This window comes from Heterocephalus glaber, unplaced genomic scaffold, assembly GCF_053883595.1.
Source record: "Heterocephalus glaber isolate CG9 unplaced genomic scaffold, H.glaber_assembly_v1.0 deba00001479, whole genome shotgun sequence".
In the NCBI taxonomy this organism is placed as follows: domain Eukaryota; kingdom Metazoa; phylum Chordata; class Mammalia; order Rodentia; family Bathyergidae; genus Heterocephalus; species Heterocephalus glaber.
Window position 1 is genome coordinate 20,855,392 of NW_028258316.1, and position 26,799 is coordinate 20,882,190.

The window sequence follows — 26,799 nt, forward strand, 5'->3', positions numbered from 1 at the left end:
AGCAGGAGGAAGGGGAAGGGGGAAGAGGCTGGAAAGAGAAGGTAGGGAGAGGAAGGATGAGCCAGCAGCCACGGGCGGTGGGCTCAGGTGCCACTGCTTGAGATGGGCTGGGTGTGGGGCTACAGAGGGAACACCACAAAGGTCCTCTCTGGGTCCAAGACCTTCTTTCTAGGATTCTCAAGACTCCACAAATGAATTACCTAAATTTATTGTTCTAATTTCTAGCTCTATAATCTAATGCTGAAATGCCATCATTCATTTTTAAAAATTGGTTTAATTTCACTAGAGCATGCAAATGCCCAATATAAAACTATAAAATGACATGATATCAAATTCAATATTCAACTGATTTTGACCTATAAAAATGGCGATTTCACTTGGGGTAACCTAAATAGAAGCACATGTGGATAACAACGAGGGCAGTCTCTCCCAGAATCCTCTAGGGTTGGTCACTCCCCTCCTGGTCTGGCTGCTGTTTGACCTTTCTCTGGCTAAAGAGGAGGGTGGGTTGGGGTCAGGTCTCCAAGGAAGGGCACCTCTCTGTAGGACAAAAGGAGCGCGGGTCTGACTCACCATCCACAGCATGCAGGTCCCGGTGCTCTTGGAAACAGCTGTAGTACTTATACTTCTTCCCACAGATGTCGCACGTATACCTGAAGTTGTCTGCAAGGGAGGGAAAGCCACATGTGCCTACCAGGACTTTGGTCACCAGGGGTGGAGGTTTCTGGCCAGTGAATTGCCTCAGGGACCAAAACTGGGACCAGTCCAGTCTGGCTGCAGCTGGATGGCCACATGGAGAATGTATTCCTGAGCCACCTGGGCATGGGCACTGCCCACATCTTCTGAACCAAAGAGGCTGCAGCCAGCTTGTGTCCTGCAATGCTCTGCAGCTCCTTGCCTATGTGCAGCCTCAGTGCTACTCCCTCCCTCCACTTTGGGCCAGGCTCGAGTTGCTTTCTGGTTCTACAAGGTTGGGGCTGAAGTGTTAGAGGTCCTTTGTGGTCATTCAGACCAGATGAGGTGACTGGGAGCCTCTAGGTGACTCCCAAACCCTCTAACCTGCTCTATGTCAGCTGGTTAAGGGCCTGGCTCATAACAGGTCTCCCCTCCCATCACAGAGGTAGTAAGAATAACAATAATCACACGAAGTTACTGCATACACGGGACCAGGACAGGCCCACCCCTGCCTTTCCTCAGTCCTCTAAACAGGGAGGGAGCAGGTTCCCATTTGCACATGAGGAAACTAAGGACCAGAAGAGACCTGTCCCAAGTCCTACAGCTAGGAGGGTGGGCACCTTCAGTGATGGGGTCTGGGTGATCTTCATTTGTGGGAGACTCCTTTCCTGTGAGTCTGGGCTGGACCTTGTGACTCACTGCTAATGAGCAGAATGCAGTGAACATGACAGGATATCACTTCTGAAATAGGTTACAAAAGACTATGTCACTTGTCTTGCACATCCCAAGCCTCTCCTGTTCACTTTTGGCAGGCCGCCATATTGTCCAGTGCACTGGGGAGTGATGCAGGCAGCAAGGGGCTGAGTGAGGGCAGCCTCTGGCGAGCAGCCCATGAGCATCAGAGGCCCTCAACACAACAGCTTGGGCAGGAGCCAATTCTGCTCACCAGCACGTGAACGAACCTAGCAGAAGCCCTTCCCCAGTTGAGCCTTGAGACGAGACCACAGCCCTGGCCAAACTTTGGCTGCAATCCTGTGAGAGCCCCGGAGTCAAAGGACCCCTGGAAGCCAGGCTCAAACCCTTGGCCATGGCAGCTGGGAGGTAACAAGTGTTTGCCGCTTTAAGTTATCAAGCTGCAGGAAAATGAGCTGCACAGCAGTAGATAACATAGGCCTGAATTTGGATGAGCCCTAAGTCTGCCCAATCTGAGACTGGAATCATACAAGATGATACCCTCGTTTTGCTGGCAACACTTGCTAATGTTTGTACTGGCACAGACTGGGCCCATGTAACCCTTTGGCTGACTTCGGGCAGGCCCATCCATCTTATCTCCTGGAGAATCCCCAAGCATGGATGGTTTGGCAGCTTGCTCAAAACTGTATGGGGGGAAGGGAGAGCCAGGATTCAAACACCCAGTCAACTCCAAGCCAAAGCTGAGTAAGAGTACATGGCCCTTCTCTTCCAGGTCTGTGCTCTTTGTTTCTGGCTGGGGCATTTCCCTGTTCTCCCTTCTCCTGCTCCTAGGCACCTAAACACAGGAGCTGATGAGACTGCCTATCCCAAGGTTGTTTTGCCTGGCAGTTCTGTGGGAAGGTTTCTGGCCTCTCTCAACTGGAATACAGGAGCAGAGATGACATCTGCCATCTCCTCTCCCACTCCTGCCCTCTTCCCTCCAGCACACTGGTTCTCTCTGGATGGCCCTTAGCAGATGCCAGGGTTATGGAGATGGACTGATCCCTAAAGGAGGAGCCTGCAGCATTGGCATCTGAAGATGTTCTGAAGATCGTGGGTATCAGAATCTTCCAGGGGAAAGCCAGTGGGATGCGGGATACTAAAGGCCTAGTCCTGCTCTCCCATTTATCAGCTAATTTGAGATGGAGGAAAGACCACAGATGAACTGATTCCCAGGGCCTTTCCCAGGCTGATGTTTCCAGGATTCCAAGCTGGCTCAGGTTTTAATCATTTCAGATGGCCAGCAGTCCAGCTTAGACACCCCACACCCACAAGGTCCCTTTCAGACCCTATCTCCAGCTTCTCCACTCGTCCCACCCTCACTGGTGAACACCAGGGAATAGAGATGGAGAAATTCAGGGGATCTGGTTCCAGATGGGACCCCACTTCTGAAATTCCCCTCTCACACTGACCACTGCTGCCCCACTTCCTTGTCTCTGCCACTCAGCTGTTCTTGCCAGTGAGCCCAACCCTTCCATCTTGAGCCATGAGAGCCGCCCCCAGTAAGACACAGACCCCTAGCTTTCTGCCACCGAGAAGCACCCTAACCTGCTCTGCCAAATCTCATACCATGACATCTTCTCAGTGTGGATGGGGACCATGCTCCCAACTCCTAATGGAGGTGTGGATGAAGGCAAGAGTCATTCCCAAAGGAGGAGGCAAAGGAGTTTTCATCTGTGAAACTACCCAAGGAGCCCATGTCTCAGGAAAGCCTCTGCAGACCCTTTCTAGGAAGTGAGTCCTGGAGCGAGGCCACCCAAGTTCAAACCCTGCTCTACCACTTAGAAGTATGATGGACCTTGGGCATGCTCCTTAACCCCTGTGCCTCCATTTTCTCATCTGTAAAATGGGAACAATCAATTCCTTATTTCCCAGAGTTGTAATAGGGAATAAATGAACTTTACAAATAATAGTAAACTAGTAAGAGCTGTAATAAGGAAAAAACAGATGAAGAGCTGGGACTGGCTCAGTGGTAGAGCACTGCCTATCTTAGTGTAAGGTCCTGGGTTCAATCCCCAGCATGGGGTGGGTGCTGAGAGAGACACACAGACAGACAGAGACATAGATTATAAAGCACAAGGCTGATGTGTGGTAAATACTTGGTAAATGTCTTACACAGAGAACCAATGTGAGTGACAGCAACGAACTGCATGTGGGCCTAATCCCTTATCCTCTCAGTTCAGAGATGGGTGAGTGGGTGAATCTTTATGGCTCTATCCATGACTGGACTATTTTCCTAATAAATAAACAAAAGGTCCCTGGACTAGGGTGTGTGAGAACTATCACCTCCACTGCTAATACGTAGCATGATTCTTCTCTCTGGGACTCAGTGTCCTCATCTGCAAAGTGGGCAGCCTAGACATGATGTTCTCCACAGGATCCTTTTGGCTCCAAGACTGCACTGCCAGGCCCCCTTCAGGAGGCAGGCGTGAGGTTTGCCAGGTGCTCCAAGCAGCACCATGGCCAGGGCCGGGGCTGGGGCCAGGGTGAGGGTGCAAGACTAAGAAGGCAACAGAGCACACTGCCAGCGGGAAGGAAGCGCCACAGGAGGAAGGAGAAAGTGAGGGAAGGGCTAAAAATAGTACCTGCCGCCCTGAGCCCTAACCACCAGTGAGCTAGCACACAAGAGAAGCCAGACAGAACACAGCGGCTCATTGAGGGGCTCAGAACAGCCAGGGAAGGAAAGATAAATGTGGAAATCTTTAAATGTGTATCTGATCACAGGCAGACCATGGGAGCTGGGAAAGAAGAAAACTATTGAGGGAGATGGGAGTCAGGGCCAGGGTTGGGTGGGGTAGAGCCGGGGAGAGACAGCCCCTTCCCTGTCAGGGGCCCGTGGCAGGTGTCCACCACCCTGACACAGAGGACTCGGCTCAGCCTGCCTCTCATGTGGCAGAGAGTAAAGGGACCTAGTCCAGAGAGGCCAGGTACCTCAGACACCTTTGTCCTGGGTTTGTTTTGTCTTCAGTAATGTTTACTTATTATCATAAAAAAAGTTTAGGGTGGTGTACCAGACCTAAGGGGGGTGGGCACACAATGGTCCCTGGGACAGATCCAGCAGCACACTGTCCCTGGCAGAGGCCCTGATACATGAGCAGGGCTGAGTGTTTGGGACAGAGATGTCAGACCCCTGAGGTCTAAGCTACTCCACACCTGGCCCTCCACAGAAAACAGCTGCTGACCCTTGACATGGGACAGTGCACGGGATGTAAGTTTGGGAACCAGCCTGGCACATGCAGCAGTGCCAAAGGGCCCTCCTGCAACAACCCTTCTTCTATCCCCACCAAGCCCCCTTCGCCGGGATCTGCACTTTCTGTAGGGTTTTAGAGGACCACTGTCTGATGTCTGGCTTCTCTGGCTCCATGGTACATGTGTGAGAACAATCCGTGATGAGTTCACGCTCACTGAAGGACAGCAGACCCCCATGTGAACAACCTGGGCAGCTGGGTGGCTTCTGGTTTGCAGCTTCTAGAATCAGTGCACTAAGAACATTCTAGTTCCTGTCTGGTGGTGGACATGCGCATCTGTTTCTGCTGGGTATTCACCAAGGGGCAGAACCACTGGCTTTGGAAGTTCAGTGTTGGTGGGCAGAGGTTCCACTCTATACTTGCCTGGCTACCGGGCCCTCAAGATATAGGGCTGGCAGAGCCTGTGAGTAATTATCCCAAGATGTGAAGGTCCCATAGGGCACCCCAGGACACAGCACCAATAAGCAATGGTGTCACCGCGGGTGCTCATGAGGTAACTCTCTGAGGCAGCATTTCTCCAGTCAGTGACACAGCCCTAGCCCCATGAGTCGGTGTCCCAAGAACATAGGAAGCTCAGCACAGGCTAGGCTCCTGGAGGTGCTCGGGCATGTGTAACAATGAGGACAGGGACACCTGCTTCTTCCAATATGATTCAAGGTTTCTCAAAGCTATTTGCTCAAAGAACTTTTGTTGAGAGAAAACCTATCAACCTCCCCAGAAAGAGCATGCCATGGAACCCATTTTGGGAAAGACTCCTCTGAGCCACTGTGTTCTGATTTCCTAAGGACCCTCTGGCCCCCAGGCCTGGACCCCAGCAACATGGCTCCCACTTGGGGTTGTCTTGGGGAGGCAGGTTCTCTTCCTTCTGCACTCAGCTCTTGGCCCCCACCAACCCATGAAGGGGGAGAAATACTCACTGCTTTGGGAGGCTCCCTCCCCCGAGGTGGCTTCGGTGTCTGTGAGAAAAAGAGAGGGGAAGGAGGTGAGCCAAGTGACCCAGTGAGCCACAGCTGGTGCCAAGTGAGAGAGAGTGCGTGGCGGAAGCCACAGAGAACAAAGCCTTGGTCCTTTCTTGGCCCTGCTATCAACCTGTGCCGTTCCCGTGTTCCCTTCACTTCAGAATGGGAAGCAGTGGCTGGCCCCACTTGAGCTGTCGTGAGGAGCACGCGAGGTGACATGAACTCATGGCCTATGGTGTAGCTGAGCCAGCAGCAGGGGGCATCTTGGGGCCCTGAAGGCAGAAGCTGGTATCCTGTGCGGCAGGCCCCACACCTGCCCCTCCCCTGTATGCAGAATGATGGAGAAGACAGGTGCTCTCCAGGCATCTGAGGACAGGTGAGGGGTCCAAGTGAGAAAACAGGCACAGAATGGGAGATGCAGCCCCGGGAACACTCCGCTCACCTCGGTGTGCCCGTACATGCGTCTGGAAACAGTTGTAATACTTGTACTTCTTTCCACAGATGCCACATTCATAGGAGCCTGGAAAAGAGAAGAGGAGCGCAGCAGTCAGCCAGCCCCACATCTATGAGCACCGAGCTCCAGGACCCATGTGTGCCAGCTCCAGGTACTGCTAACTGTCCTGGGGCAGAGACGTCCCCGGCAAGCAGAGGCAGCACAGCCCCATGTCACAGGGCCTGAGGTCTACATCCAGGTTTGCCTCCAAATCCTGCACGACTCTGGGCGAGGTGCCCCATTTCTGAGCCTTAGCCTCCATATCTGTAAGACGGAGACGGTAACTTCACCAGCCAACTCTCATACTCACACCCCAATAGGAGAGAGGACATGAACACAAAAGCGGTGTGAAAAGAGTAACTGCACCCACAGAAAGAACTCCCTCCTTCACTGCAATACAGAAATTCCCAGCTACCCTTGTCCAGAATGGGACCAAGAGTCAGAACAGACTTCAGATCAGATGCACTTCAGTCCTTGTCCCCATTTTGCTACTTGGCAGCATTGTGGTCTTGGTAACTTCCTGAGAAACACTAAACTTCAGCCTGCTCGTCTACAGAATGGGCCCAAAGTACCCGCCTCCAGGTACTCCCCTGCCCTTAGGAAGTGCTCAACCTAGTCCTGATTCACTTGACAAGGAGAAGACTCGTCCCTGCTCCCTCAGACAGACAGACAGACACCAACACCGGAAACACCTGACGGCAGCCCTGCTGGCCTCCTCCCAGGAGCAGCCAGACCGGAACGGCTGACCTCCCAGAGGTCTGAAAAGAGCCACCAGGCATTATGGGGCAAAGGCCCATGGCAGGAGGCCAGCAGAGCTCGTAGGACCCAGCATGGCAAGGACCCCAGGAGCTGAGGCTCTGCCCAAAGCCACCCATCAGGGCGCTCAGGCAGGCCTGACACCCTCTGGGCCCTGACCCAGATCTTCCACACAGAACATCCAGGGACTGAGCACAGATGCAGGGCCCCTAGCCCTGGCCCTGGCCCCGGCCCTGGACGAGGCTGGGTGCTTCAGAGTAGCTGGGAAAAGGGCCTAGGAACCTACCTTTTCCAAAAAGCCCCAGAGGATTCTGCTATCCAGGAACTGCTAGTTTAGAGTGATACTTGGGCTAGTGCTCAGTTCTACCATTTACTGGCTGTGCCTCAGGTTCCTCACTGGAAAACTGAATATGAAGAGGGTTAATGTGCAGACTGAATGGGTGTGAACAGTGTTTCCAGCAAGGCCTGGATTCACAGGGAGTGGCAGCGAGCTCTAATTGTGATTCTCTTTGGCTGTGCCTTTCACTGGTGGTAGACCCAAGCAGTTGGAAGAGCGCTGGGTGTGGAGACTGAATGTCAGTTCAGCTCTGCCACTCCTTACTGTCTGACCTCGGATACATCCCTTTACCTGTCAGAGCCCCAGTTTTCTCACCTGCCAACAAATCTGATTCCTGCCCCTCGTGAGTGAGGTCAGGGCCCAAAAGAGACAATGTGGGGCGGCTGGCGCACAGGAGGCACCGAGGGAGGGTGGCCTGTACCAGTGCTGCTCCTGGGCGTCACTCCAGGGGACACTGTCAGCCTAACATCCATGTGGAATTCAACGGTCTGTTATTTACGGGTTGTACATGTGTTAGCCCTGCCACACAGAAAATATAACCATATGGAGGGCAAAGATCAGGCTGCGTATTTCTTTGTATTTAGCCCTGTGACTGGCACACAGCGAGGGCTCAATAAATTCATGGTGTCTTGCTGTTGTACTCATCTGTCACTGAGTAATAATGACTCTGACTCTCTTCTGGCCGTCTCCACCCACTCTTCAACAGTTTCTGCCAATTCCCCTTCAACCAACCAAGGATTTACTGAGGATCTGCAACAGGCCAGGTACTGAGGCTCCGACAATGAGCCTGATCCAATCCCTGCCCTCCAACTAACGGGCAGCAGACAGGCCACCAGACTGGAAAACAACACCGGGTAATGGCATGTGACAGTCAGAGCAGAACCTGAGGCAGCTCAGCTGCAGTGAGGAGCAGAAGTCCATGGACTCCATACTGTTTATAACCAACCCAAGTCCTTCCTGGCTTTATGAGATTCACACCTCATTCCCAATCTGCAGAACAAGACATAGGTCCCCAGGAGCCTTGTTTTGGGCCTCAGAAAGTCACAGGGGGAAGGGGACACAATGGCTCCTCAGCATTTGACTGTTTCTTGACACCAGGCAGAGTGAGGACCAAGCAGATGTACTGGCAGGAGGGACATTTCGGCCTGCCCCTTACTCACCCTAAGGGCCTGCACTCAGGGTGATCAGGGATGTGGGAGGTAAGTCACAAGGAGAGCTCACCAGAGTGGCAGCCCTACCATTCAGCAACGCCAGCCAACTGGGGTTCAAATGCTGACCCACCATGCAGCAGTCAAGGAAACCCTCACCAAGTCACAGGCTGATCCCTATCTCATGATTCCTCTTGATGAAACTGCCTACAGTGTGTGTGTGTGTGTGTGTGTGTGTGTGTGTGTGTGTGTGATAATACACAGACTGTATTATTACCACAGTGCCTGGTACATAGAAGGCATTCAACAGATGATAGCTGCTGCTATCAGTATTACATCCCAAGTTTTTTCTTGGGAACTCAACTTCCTGGTTGCATCCCAGGAAAGAGGACCATGGCCACGTGAGTGTGAGGAAGATCTCTTGGGGTGGCCCTGTCCTGGAAGGCACAGGTAGGAGCTTCTTAGGAGCTTAGGAGGATCCCGTAGTGAAGAAAGCCACTATTGTTGAACCCGAGGTCTCAACACGTGGCACAGGACCCTCTTGTCCCTTGGCTTGATCCGTAGTCATGGCCCTCAGGAAGTGCTGCTGAAATGGCCCAGGCAGTCTAGACTCCAGACTTCCAAATGCTCTATTGTCCCTCTACCAGCCACACACTTTCAGGGAGGCTCAGAGTTGCTCACACCAGGTGGCATGGGGTGTTGGGGAAGATGGCCCACTGGGGCCCTGAGATGGTAGTGGGGCCTATGTTCTCAGGGTGTGTAGCTGAGGCTGTGTCCAGCCCTACCCCGCCCCATGCTGACCCGTATCAGGCCCTGTCCCTCGGCCATCACGTACCAGATGCATATCTCAATGCTTGGTCAAAAATCCAGGTCCCTGAATACCGGCTTCGTACAGATCCACCGTGGGGGCTGCCTTCGGGCGCTTTTCCATCTGAATCACGTGAAAAATCAGAAAGAGCCCTTAACATTGGAGAATGCCTGGGAGTTGGGGGAGAGGCAAGGGTAGCCAGGGGCTGACTAGGCTCAGCCAGTCACTTGCATGGTCAGGGCCTCAGTCTTCCCAACTGCATGCTGGAGGGGTGGCCAAGACCACACCATGTAGCTCCTCACTCAAGACCTCGTGCTGGCCAGGGGACACCCACTGTTCCCCAGGGAGGCCAGGGAGGGTAGAAAGCTGAGACAGGCCATGCTTTCTGTTTTCTCTGTATCCTGCTTCATCACATGGTTATAACATAAAAGTTCTCCCCAGAAACCTTCCAATAAAATGATCCCCAAAGAGATGTGCACCATATGTGCTGTGGCCTGTGTCCCCCTGGCCCATGGCCACCGTTGATACTTGGGGACACGAGAGGACCTTTTTGGATTCTCTCAGCTCAGACAGTCTCCTGCCCCAGTGCAGAGCCCCTGGTCCTGCATGCTTTCTTGTCCGCTGGCTTGCCAGCTTCTTCTTCTTCCTACATAAACCTCAGTAATCAGTATCACCACCTGCCTGCTAAGTGCCAGGTGTGCCAGGTGTGCCAGGTGCTGTGGCCCATGTAGCCTGCAACATGTCCATGCAGATCTGGCCTCTGACCCCATGGCACAGATGAGAGAGCAGAGCCCAGACAGGTGCATGCAGCAACGTGCCCAGTGCCCATAGGCAGTGAGTGGGAGTGGGGCCCCAGCCCCAGGGCCTCTCATACCAGCTCGGTTCACTGCCACAACTCCAGCAGGTCACAATGATTTTTATCGCCATTTTCCACTGGTGTGAAGTAAGGACAGAAGGGGCCGCACTTCTGCCACAGGTTGCCCAGATCTGCTCTGTTCCAGAGCCCACGCATGCAAGCACCATCAGCCTTGCTGGGTCATGGAAGACAGTGCGTGTGAGCAGTTAGCACTGACGGAGCACACCTGGCCCTTGCTCCCCTGCCCCAGCTCTCCACAACTCCTGGGGTTGGGGCGACCCAACCTCCGTTTCACAAGACAGCGTAAGTTCTAGAGGCATCAGAGCTGGGGCTGCTAGTACCTCAATGCCAGCCCCCTCTCTGCAGGGCAGCAGATTCCCAAGAGTCCCCTACCAAGCACCCTGAGCACAGCTGGTAGGGACAGCTGGCAGGGCTTGCTAGCATCCCAGAGCCTGCCTTCCCCTTCCGATTCTCATTGTCACTTGTGCTACAAGAATCCACAAGACAAATTCTTGTTAATAGCTCCCACCTGCATGTCATAGCACCTGGCAGAGGCCTTGGCTCAGCTCCTTCCCAGGGAGCAGACTGGGGAGGGCATCATGGGGAGGGTTGGCGGGAGGGTGGGTGTGGTTGTCAAGGACAGGGAACATGAGGGTCAACTGTCAATTCCTATCACATATATCCAGCGAGCTCCAGGGAAGCCTGGATATCTTTCAGGATACACAAAATGCAAGAAGACAGAAGTGCAGAGAAGGTGAATGAGAGAAGATCACAGCTCAAATGCTCAAGGGTATCCAGCACTCCTGGTTCCAAGACATGACAGGAACTAGGCCAGAGCTTGCCAAGGATAGTGGACTTGGGAGAGGGAAGTCGTGGACAAGGGGGTTGCCTGTGGCTCTCTGGGGCTTGGCCTCAGGTCCAGTGCCTTGTGGAGCAGGGTCACCAAGGTTGGACAGATCTTCTGGGGATTACAGAGGCTTCTGGGGACACATAAGCACAGCCATTTTAAGAGAATCAATCCCCCAGCCATCATCTTCCAAACGTGTTCTTCCCCAGGGTCCTACTCACTGCTTTTCTCTTCCACTTCTTCCTTCACCCTTCTCCTCCCTTACTCTTTCATTATTCTAACCCTATCACCTTGCCTTCCCCACAGGGAGGAAAACCGGGGGGCTCCAAAACACCAGGGCCAGGTTCAAAAAACGATAATCTCATGACTGAGGACAATTCCTTTTCTGAATCCAAGGACTTCTAATTCTCAGCTTTCAACTAAGATAAAGAAGGCTCTAATGGAGGTGTTAGTGGAGAAACCATTAAAAATGCTGTCTGATGATAGACCCGGCGTGATTTTTGGCAAACATCTTGGCAGGAATTCAAAGAACAGAGTGACAGCACTGACACAAACCCCATCGTCGCCAGTTCCTGATTATGAGCTCAAGCTTCTTAAGTGCTTACTCCCGTGAACACAGAAAATTAGGAATAAAATGAAGGCCGAGTCTTCTCTCATTCTAGCAGTAAGATATATTAATTCACAGATACATGAGTCAATTGAGAGAGAAATAAAGCCATATCCATTTCATTAAGAAGTACATTTTCAACAATTTTTTACTTTTACATTTACTATTTATCTAAATTTATTTCTGACAAATTGCATGCTAATAACTCAATCTGGAAAAATAAAAAAAAGGGGTTTAAAATGTAGAGCTTTATGATCCCAGGAATTCCCCCCTGAATTTTCTATTTCAATTTATGTACCTTTTGTTGTGGTGGATGAGTGTGAAACAGTGATCAATAAAAGACTTTCAGGCATAAAAAATATATTACATTAGGATAAAACCCTGTGGGGGAAGTGGAGTGGAAATATGAGCTCAAGGAGAAAAAGGAAAGATATAAAATTTCTGACTGCTAAAGATGAGCTTGTTCATATGTTTTTTAAGTGACAATGGCGGATATCAAATAGCAGTGGTGTTTGGATTCCCTTGGATACATTTAGAAATAGTGGTTCACAGCTTTATTTCCAAAGTGTCACCTTTTTTAGAAAATACAATACTCCAGAAATCATATCCTTTCCAATTACTTACATTTTGGATAAAATGTTAGATGTCAACTCAAAAATGCAAAAGAGAGTATACTGTTTCTCAAATTTCTCTTAGGAGGTATTGAACAAAAAATGTATGACACATTGGCTTTTTAGGTTCCTACCATACCCAAGGTTACTCCAGAGATAGCTATGTCTCTCTTATACCTATTTTCTTTTCCCAACAAACCTTCTGGGGGGCCGGTGATTTAGCTCAGCGGTTCCGCCGCCTGCCTCGAAAGCACAAGGACCCGAGTTCAATCTCCGGTACCAAAACAAACAAACAAAAAACCCTTCTGGGAGGGGCAGACTTTATTTCACTCATGACTATTTAAGATACTGTAGCTCAGCGAGTTAGGGGATCATCTAGGCCTCACAGAGGGGGACCCCAGACCTCTTGAAGTACAGCTCAGGAGCCCGTCCCAACAGGGCTCCTCCAACAGGACTCCCTTTCCCCTTCAGCCCACCAGATGGAGAATGCACAGCAAAGACAAGTAGGCCCGGGAGCACGGCCAGCACCCCTCCTTTCCTCGTGGCTGCAGCAAAGAGCCGAGTGTTGGTTCTGGCAGGCTTAATCACAAAGCTCTGCCAACAACCCATCGAAACAGGAAACTAACTATCAGCTGGCACCAGCAAGCAGGACCTGGCACCTTCGCTGCCTGGGTTTGTCACAGGCCCAAACCCACATAGCTGTGTCTGAGTGGCTGTCAAGCTCTTCTGTTGCTCTTTCCAGAGCCATGGCACAGCCGCCACCTCCTGGCTGGAGCCCTTTCCTTCTCTTCTCCCCTTGCCCCTCCCTGGGCCACCCTCCATGTGTGCAAACACCTCCTTCCCTGGGTGCTCAAGGCTCCCTGCCAGGACTGCCATGCAGAAAGCAGTCTCCCATCTGATCCTCTACTTCCTATCCAATGACCCCCTCTGCTCACCCATGTCCAAGAAGGGGAACTCACTCCACAGACCTGTATTCAATTACCCAACAGTACCCTAGCCTTTGAGTCCTCCCTTGAACTGAAATCATCTCCTGGTGACCTCTCCATATTGGTTGGGGCTCCCTGGAATGTGGCTATTCTACCAAATGCTGGAAGTTGTGAATATTTAGATTCCATCATCTTCCCCCTCACCACCCCACTGCCCCAGCCTCCTCTTCCCTACAACGTAGAGTCTTTGACTCTTCTACAGAGCTCTTCCAGACCCTGAGGTAAACCTCTGGCGATAACCTGGGTGGTCCACATCCCTCATGAGAAGAGGAGCCCAGTGGAGGCTGGGCCATTCGCTCCCTTCATGGCCTCTGAACCACCACCAGGAAACTTGGTACCATTCAGGTCTCCACAGAACTGAAGCCCTCTCAGGACTCCTCATCTGGACCCTCCTTGGGATTAAGGACCATTGGTCCCATAGCATAGAGAACAGCAGCCACTACTTGATGGTACATTCTGACTACCATGATGGGTTCCAGGTATCCTCATCTCTTAGAACCAGGAAATGGGCCATGGGCAGGATGTCCTAATTGCTGTAAGCCCAGCTTGCCTTGTTACCACCTAGGGGAGGGGTCCTCAACCCCAGGGTCGAAGACCAACACCAGTCTATCAGGAACCAGGCTACACAGAAGGAGGTAGGCGGTGGGCTAAGGAGCAGTTTCATCTGTATTTTCAGGCACTCCCCATTGCTCCTCTTACTGCCTGAGCTCCATCTCCTGTCAGATCAGCTGCGGCACTAGATACCCTTCGGAACAGGAACCTTACTGTGAACTGCGCATGTGAGGAATCTAGGTTACATGCTCCTTATGAGAATCTAATGTAATAATAATAGAAACAAAGTGCACAATAAATGTCATGTGCTTGAATCATCCTGAAACCATCTTCCTTTTAACCCATCCATAGGAAAACTGTCTTCTAAGAAATCAGTCCCTGGTGCCAAAAAGGTTGGAAACTGCTGACATAGGACAAGAATGGCAAGCAGCTTTCCACTAAGTGACAGTGTGCAGTGGCCAGGGAGCAATGCCTGCCATGAACACGGGACTGGGCAGCTGTGATGGCCATGCACAGGGCTGCTGTGCAGAGGTACGGCTGCAGCTTCCGTTACCTTGCTTCTATTCACTTCTGGTTTTATACAATGAGGAAGTCAAGTTCAGTATTATCTCTGTTTTTGCCAAGAAAAGAAGCTTGAGGTTCTCAATTCCCAGTCTCACACCAGTTCCAATGGCAGTAGTTCTAAGAGTGAGAGATGCCCTCCTCAGCACAAGGGCTTTTCTGGGCGGCAGAGCAGTTACAGCAACTGCTGCAAACTTGGTACCCAACCTCCTGGGCAGCAAGGCTCTCCTGACTCTCTCAGCCAAAGGAGCTTCCAAATGCCGTCTGCCTATCCATGAAATGGACTGCTCCATGGGAAGTGCCCTGGATAATGTTTGTATCACTGGCAACATTGCCTGTCTGATGGTTATTAAAGGCTACCGGGGACTCGGGGAGGCTCCTCATGCTGCAGCACTGGGTGACTGAACAGGAACACTAGTCTATCAGCAACAGAGCCTGTCTCTTGAGCCTAGAGCGCAGCCAGGTGAGCAGAGTAGAGCACACACACTCCCCACAAGTGCCTCAGGAACATGCCAATGCCCAAGTCCAGCCGCCAGGACACAGAGCACACAAGGTGCCACGAGCTCACTTAAAGGCTTGTCTCTAGCCAGCTTCCTACCACATTTGGGAACCCAGAACATCTTCTCTCCTTGCTTCACTTTCAGAAGTGGGTACAAGCAGGTACTGAGAAGTGAGTGTGTCCTTCACAAGGCAAGAAATGCCACCAACTTGCATTTGACTCTGAGAAACTCTTCCTTTCCACAGGCCTTTGTTAGCCTCTACAAAATCAGTGGGTCAGGGGTGCTGATCAATACCATGTGTAGCCAAATGATAATTCCACACCCAGAGCAGACACTGTTCAAAGTCTTCATCACAGAACTCCTAACAGAAATTGCTTGGACTTGGCCCACAAGATGAAATCTACCTGCCATCTGGACATGAGATGGGGTCAAAGGGTCCATCCTCAGGTTGATATTTTTAAATGCCTTTCTGTGGTGGTGATGAGGCCAAGCCAGCTTCCTCTGCACCTGACCCTCAGCAGAGGCAACTCGCTCCAGCAGGAGGGCCTGCCTTGGGATCCCAGCTGAGCCACTATGGCCAGCAGGCAGTGAGCACTCTGGCCCTGCCTTGGTACAGCCTCCATATGGCAGCTCCACTGCAACTCATCACTGGGGCTTCTGCAACCTTTCCCACAAAGCTTTGTGGAGAGCAAGTAACTCAGACGTTTCACAAGCTATTCAAGCCCCTCAATTGTAGGGATGCAGCACTAGAAGGAACACTTGAGTCTTACCCAGTGCCAACTTTCTTCCCCATCCCATTTTTTTCTCTATATCATAGTGGCTTATTTTTTAGACTGGTGAAAAAAAGCAGAAATGATTACTCCCCCTTGAAGAAGTTCTTCATGCCATGAATACTAGAACTATTGCTAATAATAGCTCATTCGTCGTTCCCTAAGCCCCACGTTGAGCTCTCTGCATACATTACCTTATTGCATCCTCACATAACCCCATGAATTTGCAAGTGGGGCACTGAAGTGCAGAGAGAGCAAGCAGCTTGCCCAAGGTACCAGATCCCTGAAGTCAGAGAGCCTGGATTCACTCTCAGTTTGAGGAGCTGAGCTCATTCTCATCATACAACACTGCTCCCTTCCAGTGTTACTTCAGATTCCCACACCTCTGAGGTGACCAGGACAGGGGCTATGCTTCAGTCAAAAGAGGAGGATGTTAAGGTACAGTGAGGTCAAGGACCCCACTACTGAGCAAGGAAACCAGCATCAGGGCTTTCACTGTGCAGGCAGCTGGCCCAGGGAAAGCTCCAACATTCTCTGGCCTGGGACCCATCTCAAGACTCAGATTCCACAGCTCTTCACTAGGCATCTCCTGGTGAAGGACATAAAACAGTTACTGGTCTAATGAGTCTTAATACCCACACCCCCTAGAGAGCAAGGGCACATCTTCTCCATTAATGAACAAATCCACCAGTGGTGACACAGTCCACAACCTCAGAGAGGGAATACGGAAGAGGGATCAGGCGAAGCCTCTGAAAAGACTGTCTTATCATTTGTCATGGGGTATGTCTTTCTGGTTCACCTCCATGCTGCCATGTGGAAGGATGGTGCTTGCCAGCCTCCCTGAGGTTGGGCAGGGCCACATGACTAGTTCTGGCCAAGGACTGCAAACAGAATTAACAACTCTCCACTCTGGCTGCAGTAGTTAATTGCTGGCCTGAGTCCACCCACAGCCTACTTTCCCTCTGCCATTTGGCTGGCAGTGATCCACATAGTGGCTGCCTTTCATCTGGGTCTAGGGTACAGCAGAGGCCAACGTGACCCACAATGAACATGTAGTGTGAGTAAGAAATTTGGGATTTCAAGCTACCAAGATCTTTTATTACTTTCTTTGGGGATCTTTTGTTATTGCCTCATAATGTAGCCCTGTCCTGACAGTTACAGCACCACTGTCAACACTGCTTACCAGAAGCCAAAGGCCTTGCTAGGAATTAGAGTTAGGGTAGGAATAGGGAATATGGAGACAGAAATCAGGCAGGTCCTGGAGCTCCAAGTGCTAGGGGCTCCCAATTTCATGGCAGTTAAGACACTGCCAGGGCCTCTAATCTAGAGACAGTGGAAAGTGACCCAGTGAGGAGGATAGCATGGCAAGAGACTCCTCTGGTCAGAGGAGATCAAGGAAGGACCGTCTTGAAGAATGGGTTGGATCTGGGAAAGGGCAAAGGCATTCCTAGGAGAGGAAACAGCACAAGCAAAGTGCAGGAAAAGTAGGCTGCCCTGGAATAAGAGGTCTGAGAAGATCAAAAGCAATAAATGGGTGATGGAGGATCTCAATGCCATGGCCTTGACCCTAGAGATGGCAGAAGTCAGTCCTATGGTTTACAAACAGGAGGTAGACGGGTCGGTAGTTTGTTTCTGTCAAGCCCTCCTTGCAGCCAACACGAAGAGCAGGTAATACTGAGGAAAGGAGACACAAAAGCATAACTTAGCAGGAGGCTGCCACCACCCAGCAGGGACAGATAATGGCTGCAACCCACGGAGGAACAGCTGGAAGGAAGCATGAGGCCATGCAGCTGGGAAGAAAAGCCCACAAGACTTATGAAAACAGATACCAGGAACCTCCCTTGGTTCCTGGTTCCTTGATATGCATCAGGAAGATGGGGGCTTGAAAGTCACAAAGAGATGAGTCAGACCCAGACCAGGAAGGGCAGGCAGTGACAATGGAGGCAGCAGCACTCTGAAGAACACACGGAGCATGGGAAATATGGAGGAGGGAGCAGAAAGAAATGGAAGTCTAGGATCAGACCAGGAAGGGCCTCAGTGCCAGGCTGAGGACTAAGGACTTTAATTCAGAGCACGGGTTGCAAGCTTGGCCCAACATGTTTCATTTGGCTGATTTTAAAAGCTGAATTTGTTGCCAATGTTGAACGCTAAAAAGAATGTAGATGATAATTTTCATTTCTGGTACAGGATGGGGGCACGGATCTGGCAATGCCAAGCCCGGATCCCCCCAAGCATTGAGAAGGAGCTGCCCTCTGCACATAGGGTGTGGGTGCTCAAACTGGACATGTGGTCCCCATCACCTGCCCTGCTGTCTCTATACTTATGCTAGAGAAGCACGTTTGCTGGGCCTTGTGGGCCTTAGAGTCTGTGAACCTGACTACAGTGCAGGGAGCCCTTGTAGGGCATCTGCTGGAGAGCTGAAGGAGGAGAAATCAGTACTTTGTAGCTAGTTTCTCCAGGGCTCCTCTAGGTAAGGGAAGGACCTCGTCTGCCACTGATCTGATCCCAACCAGGTGTCTGCTCTGAGCAGGACCTGTGCCGGGAGCTGCCCACATCACGCCAGGGAGAAGGAAAGGAGAGCAGCATTTGAGACTCTGAGTGCCAAGAGCTGCACTGGCCACACCAAGAGCACAGGAACCTCAAGGCAGGAGGGACTCATTGAGCCTGCAGGAGGTTCCAAGTGTGTGACTTCAGCAAAGGCTTGATCTACGGGCAGGGCTTTGCCTCACCAGGGAGAAAGAGAAGAGCTCTCCAGACTGGGGTTGACCAAGCAAAACCAAGTCCTGGGAAGTTAGAGAGGAGCCACTGAAGCTCTCTCAGTCAGGGAGGGCAGAGATGCTAGCCTTTCTCCCCAGGACTTGGTCCTGGCCCTGACCCTCACAGATGGGCACTCACCAAGGGTCTGCTGGTTGCGGACGCCGCCGATCACCACGCAGATCTCAGCAGGCAGATCGCCGGTCCCATCCTTACTGATGGCCTTCTTCTCCTCCTTGGCCTCGCCCTGCCAGATCACTTCCTGGATGTAATCATCAGGCAGCTCGGTCTTCACTTTCACCTCCGTCATCGTCCCCTGCTCGGCACTCAGTGAGGCCTCAGCAGGCACCGGCTCTGGGCCCTCCACCTTGGCGCTCTTCTGGCTGCGCTTCAAGCGTTCCCTGGGAGAGAAGAGAGTCTGCTCAGACTGCACCCCATACATGCCCCTGGGCCCACACAGGAGGCTCCCGGCCCATGGTACCACAGAGACATGCCAAGCTTGGAATAAAGTGGACAGTAGGGCCCTGGCCCACTCTAACTTCCCATAGCCCCCATGGTTACCCAAGGCTCCTCCAGGGAACCCTGGGGCTCCATGAAACAGTTTGAAAATCACTGAGCCAGTATAGCTCCAACTGCATCCATTCCACAGATGGGGAAGGTAGGTCTAAAGAGGTCCAGATGTGCCCAGCTGCCTCCCTGTTCAAACTCATCACAACTGGAGTTACAAGCGATCTTTTAAAAGGGCACCTTTCGTTCGCTGAAATGTTCTCCAATTTCAATGTGTACATGAATCAGCTAGGAACCTGGACAAATACAGGTTCTGGTTCAGCAGGGCTGGGCTGGAGCCCGAGATTCTGCAGTTCTAATAACCTCCTAGGTCAGGCTGTTGCGCAGATCTCAAACTGTACTTTTCTCTGAGCAGCAAGGATTTGAGTGAACTGATGCACAGCCACCAGGCTGGTCCCCTTGTTCCTTGGCAAGAGGGCTAGAGCTCATCTCAGCTCTTCCCTGCTCCTGTGTTACAGATGTAGAAACCACAGTCCCCAAAAGGGTCCTGTGGTTGAGATGTCATGGGGCCAAACTTGGGCATGGAGGTAGCTCCTTTAACATTGAAAAATATCCTCAAGAGACTGAGGTTGGTACTGAGCAGGGCAGGACATGTGTTACCGAGACTTTGTTACAGGACACAGAGGCCTACAGCAGGATTGTAACCCACTCGGGCCACCCACACAAACAGCGACAGGACAAAGCATGAAGCCAGGCCTGCCAACCTTTCCTGAGCCACTCCCCACTAGGTGTGATTATATGTCACCACATCCTTTGGCAGGCAAACTGTCACATGACTCCTCTTTCTGAGGAGAGGAAACTGAGGCACACACACACTGGAAGTCAAGTCATATGTCTGGCCTGGGGGTGCATTCAGACTGGATTTCAAGGCTGACACTCTATGCACACTCAGGCAAGGCCCACCAGGAAGCCAACTGGAGAACCACCAAGGTGCTGGAGCAGGGCAGCAGGGCCTAGGCTCTGATTCTCATCTGTGGGCGGGGGGGTGTGCTATGTGGCTCTAGGCAAGATCCTTCTCCTCTCTGGGCTCTAGCAGCTCCAACTATTGCAGAAGTATCAGTGATCTCATGTCTGCTGTCCCTTCCAGCTGCAGTCTCCCAGGCTGGAGAAAGGATGCAAAAATGAGCAAAGAGGGTGAGGGGCCCAACTAATGAGAGGGTAGCAAAGGAAGGCCATTAGGGAGATGCTCTGGATCACACTGTCCCCCTTAAATTCATATGCTGGTGTCCTGGCCCCGCCATGACTATATCTGGAGTCAGGGTCGTTAGGAGGTCCTTAAAGTTAAATGAGGATGGGCTCTTGTGATGGGATTAGTGATTTTATAAGAGGAGGGAAGGAGAGAAAGAGAGAGACTGCTTTCTCTTCCAAGAAAGGACATGATGAGAAGGTAGCCTCCTGCAAGAAAGATTGCAATCCAGGCGGCACCCTGACCTCCAACCTCTGGTCTCCAGACTGGGAAAAAAGACATTTCTGCTGTTTTCTTAAGGCATCCAGTCCCAGTGTTCTGCTACAGCAGCCCAAGTGGACTAAGAAGGAGGCAGGGCCTCAGTGGGACAGAGCAGGAGTGACAAGGCTGGCTGGGGAGACCATCTCAGGCATGTGCAGCCTACACCAGCCACCTCACTGCTCAGCCTCAGTTTCCCCTTTTGCAAAATGGAGCCAAAAGAGTTGTCATTTGGGTTTCAATCAATAAACACACAGCAGGCACTCAGCAGAGTGCATGGCCTATAACTGCTCTCTTAACTATCAACAACACCCTGCAGGACTGTCTTCAGCATCCTGTGGCCCAGGGATGCCTCTCCTCAGTGTTCCTGCCACATTGGGGCCACCAGACACCATGTGGGCCTTGGCCCTTCTCTACTGGATGATTCAATTTACTAAGAAGTCATTTCCTTTATTATTTAAGAAACTTAAATTGGGCTTCCTATGTACTGGACACTGCCATAACACAAGAATTCCTATCATTCTCAGCCACAGCCCTGGCGGTGAGTCCTGGCTTATCTCCATTTACAGTCCAGGAAACTGAGGCACTGAGAGACAGAATAAATGTTCAAATAAGTGAGGTCAGGGCCTGATGCAGGCATCCTGGTGCCCAGCCACAAGGCACCTGGACTGCGAAGGCCCTGCAAAAGGAAGCCCCCTCAGCTGCCCTGGCAGCCCTCATGTCACCCTCTCCTGGCATTCCACATCTGGAGCAGTCAAACCAAGGTGCTGGGGTGGGGGGATGGGGCACACGAGGACAGGTGGCTCCCTGGCTTTCTAGCTGCCTACAGGGGGTACATCTGAGCCAGAGCCCTTGGGGAGGGGAACATGGCCCCACCTGGCTGCAGGGTTGGCAAAGGGCAAGGAAGCCTCGAAATTCTTAAGAAGTCACAGGCAGAGGTGTGTTCTGGAGAGGATAGAGAGCCTGCCTGCTAACAGAAAGGAAGCCCAGCTTGGGACAGCCCTGGTCAATGGAGACACTGGGCAGAGGCCGGCAGTGGCCTGGTGGGAGTGAGGGACCATGAAGTGAGACAGAAAGAGTCCCCAGCTTGAAGATGGATCATCCCAGAGGCAAATCTTGCAACTACTATCCTCAGACTGTGGGTTCCTGCATAGGTGCCTCTGCCCGGCCAAGCCTCGGTCTTCACATCCACACAGGGGACAAACATGGTACCTTTGTCACAGTGCTGTGACGTCCAGAAGGACCCCTGACAGTGGCCCCTGTCTCCCCCTGCGGAGACCTTCTATTGGTGTCTCTTCTTTTCTGGGGGAATAGGGGAGAGGAGGGCCACAGTGCGAGTGTATCTCCCAAGCGCAGTCCCCAGTGTGGTGACACGAGAGGTGATTACAGCACAAGGGTGTGGCCATCAAAGGATGAACATTGGTCTCATGAGAGCAGATTGTTTTAGAGTGAGCCTGACCCCTCAACTGTTCTGGCTTCCCATCTTGCCATGTGATCTCTCCCTCTTACAACTGGGCCACCATCTGCCACAAGGGCTGACCAGAGCCAGCCCATGCTGGTGCCATGCCCTTAAACCTGGAGAACTGTGAGCTAAAGAAGCTTCTTTCCTTTATAAAGTATCCACCCTCAGATATTTTGTTACAGCAACAGAAAATGGACTAATACAGAGATTGAGCAGGGTATTTGAGGGAAGGAGCTTACACGGCACAGACCTGAGTGTGTAGCCCATATTACATTGATGGGGGTTCATATCCCAGCTCTACCACGTTGAGTAGTGGGACAGCAGCCTGGGAAGAAGCAAGGACCTTGCTTACAGTTGCTCATGGAGTAGAGATGATCACACTAATGGAAACTGATGGTGGCAAATCCACTGCCACTGATGGTGGCAAATCCCGTTTATTAACATGAAAGAGACACGGGGTTCTATTCACTGGCTGAGTCCATGTGGTGCTAATGACCAGCCAGTCTTACCTGCCTTGAGGCTTGCTGGGCAAAAAGACAGGACAGGCAGGGACAGAAAGGCTTCCCAGCCAGAACACCATTGCCCCTGCTTTTGTCACTGCTGATGTTCTGAGACAGACTGATGCCCTTTCCCACTCCCCAGGTCTTCACAGCATCATAACACCTGCTGGGCAGGGAGGAGCTGTGGAGTCGGACAGCTGGGTGTAACTCACCTGTCCACCTGATACGCTGAGACCTTGGGCAGAAGACCCCTCTCTGAGGCTCAGTTTCTTCATCTGTTACAGCTGGCAAGGATGATGCCCACGAGGAGCCCAGCCAGGGGGTGGGAGACAGAGAGTGATTTCTACAGATGGCAGCTGTCATTATAAGGACAAGGGTTCGTGACGTCCTCCTCTCCTCTGGGAAGCCTTCCAGCTTGCTGGAGTCAAGAGTCTGATGCCCTCCCTGAATGTCACATCACCTTGCAAAAGTGGCTCTCCCAGTCGTCCTTGCACAGCATGCTAATGATTCACCTTGGTGTACCCAACCCCTTGCTGACCACCTGGGTGCAGCTTCTAGCTTCTCACCTCATTTTTTTCCTTTGTGGCCCTGGCTGTCATTTGAAAATAGCCTATCTGTGACTGACCAAATCATATATACCCTGATGGTGGGTGGGGCAGTCTTGTGTACTGCCATAGTCCTGGCATTCAGGGGGCACAGAGTAGGTGCTCCAAATATGCTGTACTTGCCTAATGACCAGTCTCCTGGGAAGTGGGAAATGGGACTTAAGCCTGCTGTGACTCCCGAGGGCCCACTGGGACAGAGGTACTTTGCAGAATGGACAGTCATACACGTGCCACAGAGCTGGGAACAAATGTATCACAAAAGAGCCCTCTCCTCTTAAGACACAGGGATGCAGCAAAGCTGGGACTTGAGCAAAACCATCCTTTGTCCTTTCACTGAACTACCGGCCTCAAGTCACCCAGGGTGGGGGAGAGGTGCAGGGAAATGGCCTCCTCCTATGGGAAGGCAGACTCCCCCCAGTTCTTCTGCCTACACCCTGCACCCCAAGCAATCAGAGCCCATGCTGTGTAATACAGCTGCAGCTCTGTGACCAGTCAGACCCCTGGCTCAGCCCATGAAGGACGGAAGTCATGGGAGCTGCCCCCTTGCACCCACAGGCAGGAGAGCACACAGCCATGCAGTCCTTTAACAGTGATGCACTGAGGCTTCACGGCACCAAGGACACAGGCAACTTCCCTCTCTTCCCCTGACTTTGGCACTTTAGATTTACAAGCCCAACACTGCTTTTCTCGGATGCTTTGCATTTAATTAGGTGTCCTAATAACAATGGAATTGCAGAAGTACTTATATCACTTTGAATTAGTGGTGCAGCTCCTTCTAACTTCTTTAAAAATTTTTTTCACATATCATTTTTTAAAATAGAGCTCATTATTTTAATTATATCCATTTAAATGTACAGTGGAGTCCTTGGATATTCTCAGCACGAATCATTAGGTATATTAGTGAAAAAGCACTCGGAATCTATCTACATGCTGACACTCCATAATCTATTCTATTTGTGTCGCTGTAAAATAGATTTATATATAGATAACTACAAAATAGTTGCTCAAGATATGCTATGAATTTTATATTTAAACCAAGTCACACTTCAACATAAAATCCAAAGTTGGGCACTAAAGAGTATTTTTCAGTGAGTATCTGCTGTCTGTGGTCACTGGTTACTGCTTGTGCCCGGCTGCCAGGAGAGAAGCCAAGACCAGAGGGGTCTCTGCCCACGGAATCCCTGAGAGCCCTGGCCTTTCTCTTAGGTAATGCTTCTCAAAGTGTGTTCCTTGAAGGCCTAGGGGTCCCCATGGGAATGGCTCAGGAGTGCCCACAAGGCGCTAAGCTCTAAGATCCCATTGCCTTGACTTTCAATATGCACAGCTTTTCTTTTTTCCTGACATATTTGCATCTGGGCTTCTTCCTCCCTGTGGTAGGGTAAAAGATATGTTCATGCCCTAATTCCAGAATCTGTCAATGTGACCTTATTTGGAAAAAGGGTCCTTGTAGATGTAATTAATTAAAGATGCTGGAACTGAGCTCATCTTGGATTACCCGGGTGGGCCCTCCAGGCAATAACAAATGACACTGTAAGACACTGGGAAACTTGTGACAGACAGAAGAGGAGAAGTCACAGAGAACAAGCTGTGGCTACGTGACCGGAGCAGTATGGCCACAAGACAAGGAATGCTGTCAGCTACCAGAAGCAGGGTGTAATTTTCCCAAAGGCCTCCAGAGGGAGTACAATCATGCCACACCTTTGGACTTCAGGCCATGAGAAAATAAATTCTTGTTGACTTAAAGCTACCCAGTCTGTGTGGCACAAGAGACCCCTTCTATCTATAGGGGAGGCCTTCCAAGATCCCCTAGCAGATGCCTGAAACTGTGGATAATATCAAGCCTTATTTATATATATTTTTTCTTCTGTGTTCTTCAACATACACATCACTAGACTAATTTGTACTTTCATGTTTTATACCCTGGTGCCTCTTTTGCATCGCTACTCTTGCACTTGAGGCCTTTGTTAAAGAAAAACAAAATATAAACACAAGCACTGTGATACTGAGACAGTGGCCCTAATAACCAAGACAGCTACTAAGTGACTAGCAGGTAGGCAGCATATATGGCATGGATAGCCTTGATGAAAAGTATGATTCAGGTCCTGAGCAGAATGGAGCAGGACTGCATAGGATTTCATCACGCCTCTCAGAATAGCAAGTAATTTAAGACTTACATATTGTTTATTTCTTGAATTTTCTACTTTAATTCTTTTGGACTGTAATTTTGGAACCACAGAAGCAAAACTGTAGACAAGGGGAAACTACTGTAGTTGGTTATCATGGCCACAGGCAACTGATATGTAAGACTAAATTTAAAGAAATGGCTCCAAAGCAGTTAAGCTTATAAAACACAGCTCTCCACTAGCTCCAGTTTTCATTCACTTTGTTCTTATTCATCCCTCACACTGTGTCTGGCCCATACACTGTGCCCCAAGACTGTGCCAGGGAGGTTGCAGAGGTAAGCCTCTTCCTCTGAGGCTTACCTGACAGTTCGAGCATTCATACCCACTCATCCCACCTGGAGTTCACAAGAGCCCTAGGGCCAGATGGGGAAACCGAAGCAAAGATCGGATCCATATCTGCTTGTTCACTTCCACATTCCCAGGCATAGCACAATGCCCAGCACACAGCAGCCGCTCAATACACAGGACAGATGAATGGCATGTCCAAGGTCACAATCTGAATGATGAATTGAGTCTGAAAAACATCCTTCTGGCTTTTATTCTGTTACCACTAAGCCCTGCAGCCTAAGAGAGTACAACCAGGAAACTTAGCGGTGGATCTGAGCACCAAGGACCTGCCATTTCCAGGCAAGCTGGAGTAAGAGTCCCAGGAGATACTAGGTCCCCAAGAGTCAATGTTGTTTCTCGGCACAATTTCTGCATTGTCCCACCAAAACCCTGACACCAGAAGCTCTACCAAGTTACAGTAAATATGAAAAGTCCTCAGCATCCTGGACTTCAGTCCTGCTTCTGCTGCTGATTCCTTCAGTCATCCTGCCTGGTGCTGTTTTTAAAATTTTGTTTCCTCTTGGGACTGGATCTTGTAGTGTTGCCCAGGCTGGTCTCAAACATCTGGGCTCAAATGATCCTCCAAGTAACAGAGAGAAGAGGTGTGCACCACCACACTTGGCTCCTGGAACTGAGTTTTCCCATCTACACAATGAGCAAGCTGGAATCTGAGATGTCTAAAGCCTTTATAGAGACCAGATCTTTACCCAGCTGGGGTGTGCATCTCCCTGCACATCCATCTAAGCCCCCAGACTCAGCTTGTGGACGAGTTCGCTTTCTCCAAAGGAAACCTTTACTCTGGTGCCTCACCCACCTCAAATGATGTTAAGAATGGGGAAAAAAAATCTTTTATCATGCTATGCAGTAACACCTTGCTTAACTCCTTCTACAATAAAACTTTATTAAAAGACTCTTCTCCTTTAGAATGAGAGTTAACTAGTCTCAAGCTGAGTTTAAATACACTCTCCAAGAATGCGTGGATGCATGAGATATGAGATGAATTAATCCACCTCCTGTCACAACTCTAGGGTCCATGATTACCCTGCTGTACAAGCTCCCCACTGACCAAATCTTCCAACTTTACCCATCTACCAGGCACCAATTATCAAAGTGCAAAGGATCACTACTACTTTTAGATGTTGGTGGCCCTCTCCTTGGCAATTTTTCTTAAGTCTGTTGAGGCTGCTGCTCTACTGCATCTTCAGAGCTGCTCCTCTGAGGTCTCCTGTGATGCTGCTGAATCAGTGGTTCTTTCTCAGCTTTCATCTGATGCATCCTCTATCAGCAGCCTCTGACAGAGGCCCCCTCCCTCCTCCAACCAACTCTTCCCTCACTCTGCTCTACAGTCACCTGGGGGCCTCCCACCTCACCGCCACTCCTTGCCTTGTGCTGAAGCCTCTTCATCTCCCAATCCTTCTCGCTTGACACGGCCCAAGGATCAGTTCTGTAACCTGTTCTATGTTTATCCCCCATGACCCTCTTAGAGATATGGTGAAAGCACTCACTTACTT

At 50.9% G+C, this 26,799-nt stretch overlaps 1 protein-coding gene across 17 annotated transcripts in view; it reads right to left on the reverse strand.

The window, feature by feature from the left end:
• The window catches only part of Znf618 (zinc finger protein 618), a 177,259-nt gene that overhangs the window by 46,964 nt on the left and 103,496 nt on the right, over positions 1–26,799 (reverse strand). For 12 of the 17 annotated variants that reach the window (XM_087183334.1, XM_087183342.1, XM_087183341.1 and 9 more), the window contains exons 3-7: positions 18,342–18,601; positions 9,184–9,279; positions 6,057–6,134; positions 5,573–5,611; positions 574–663 (exon numbers count right to left, since the gene is read on the reverse strand). In XM_087183334.1, coding sequence (XP_087039460.1) covers positions 574–663; positions 5,573–5,611; positions 6,057–6,134; positions 9,184–9,279; positions 18,342–18,601 — 563 coding nt within the window. The remainder of the gene's footprint in view (positions 1–573; positions 664–5,572; positions 5,612–6,056; positions 6,135–9,183; positions 9,280–18,341; positions 18,602–26,799) is intronic. The other 5 variants (XM_021262203.2, XM_021262202.2, XM_021262201.2 and 2 more) reach the window with 1 other exon arrangement.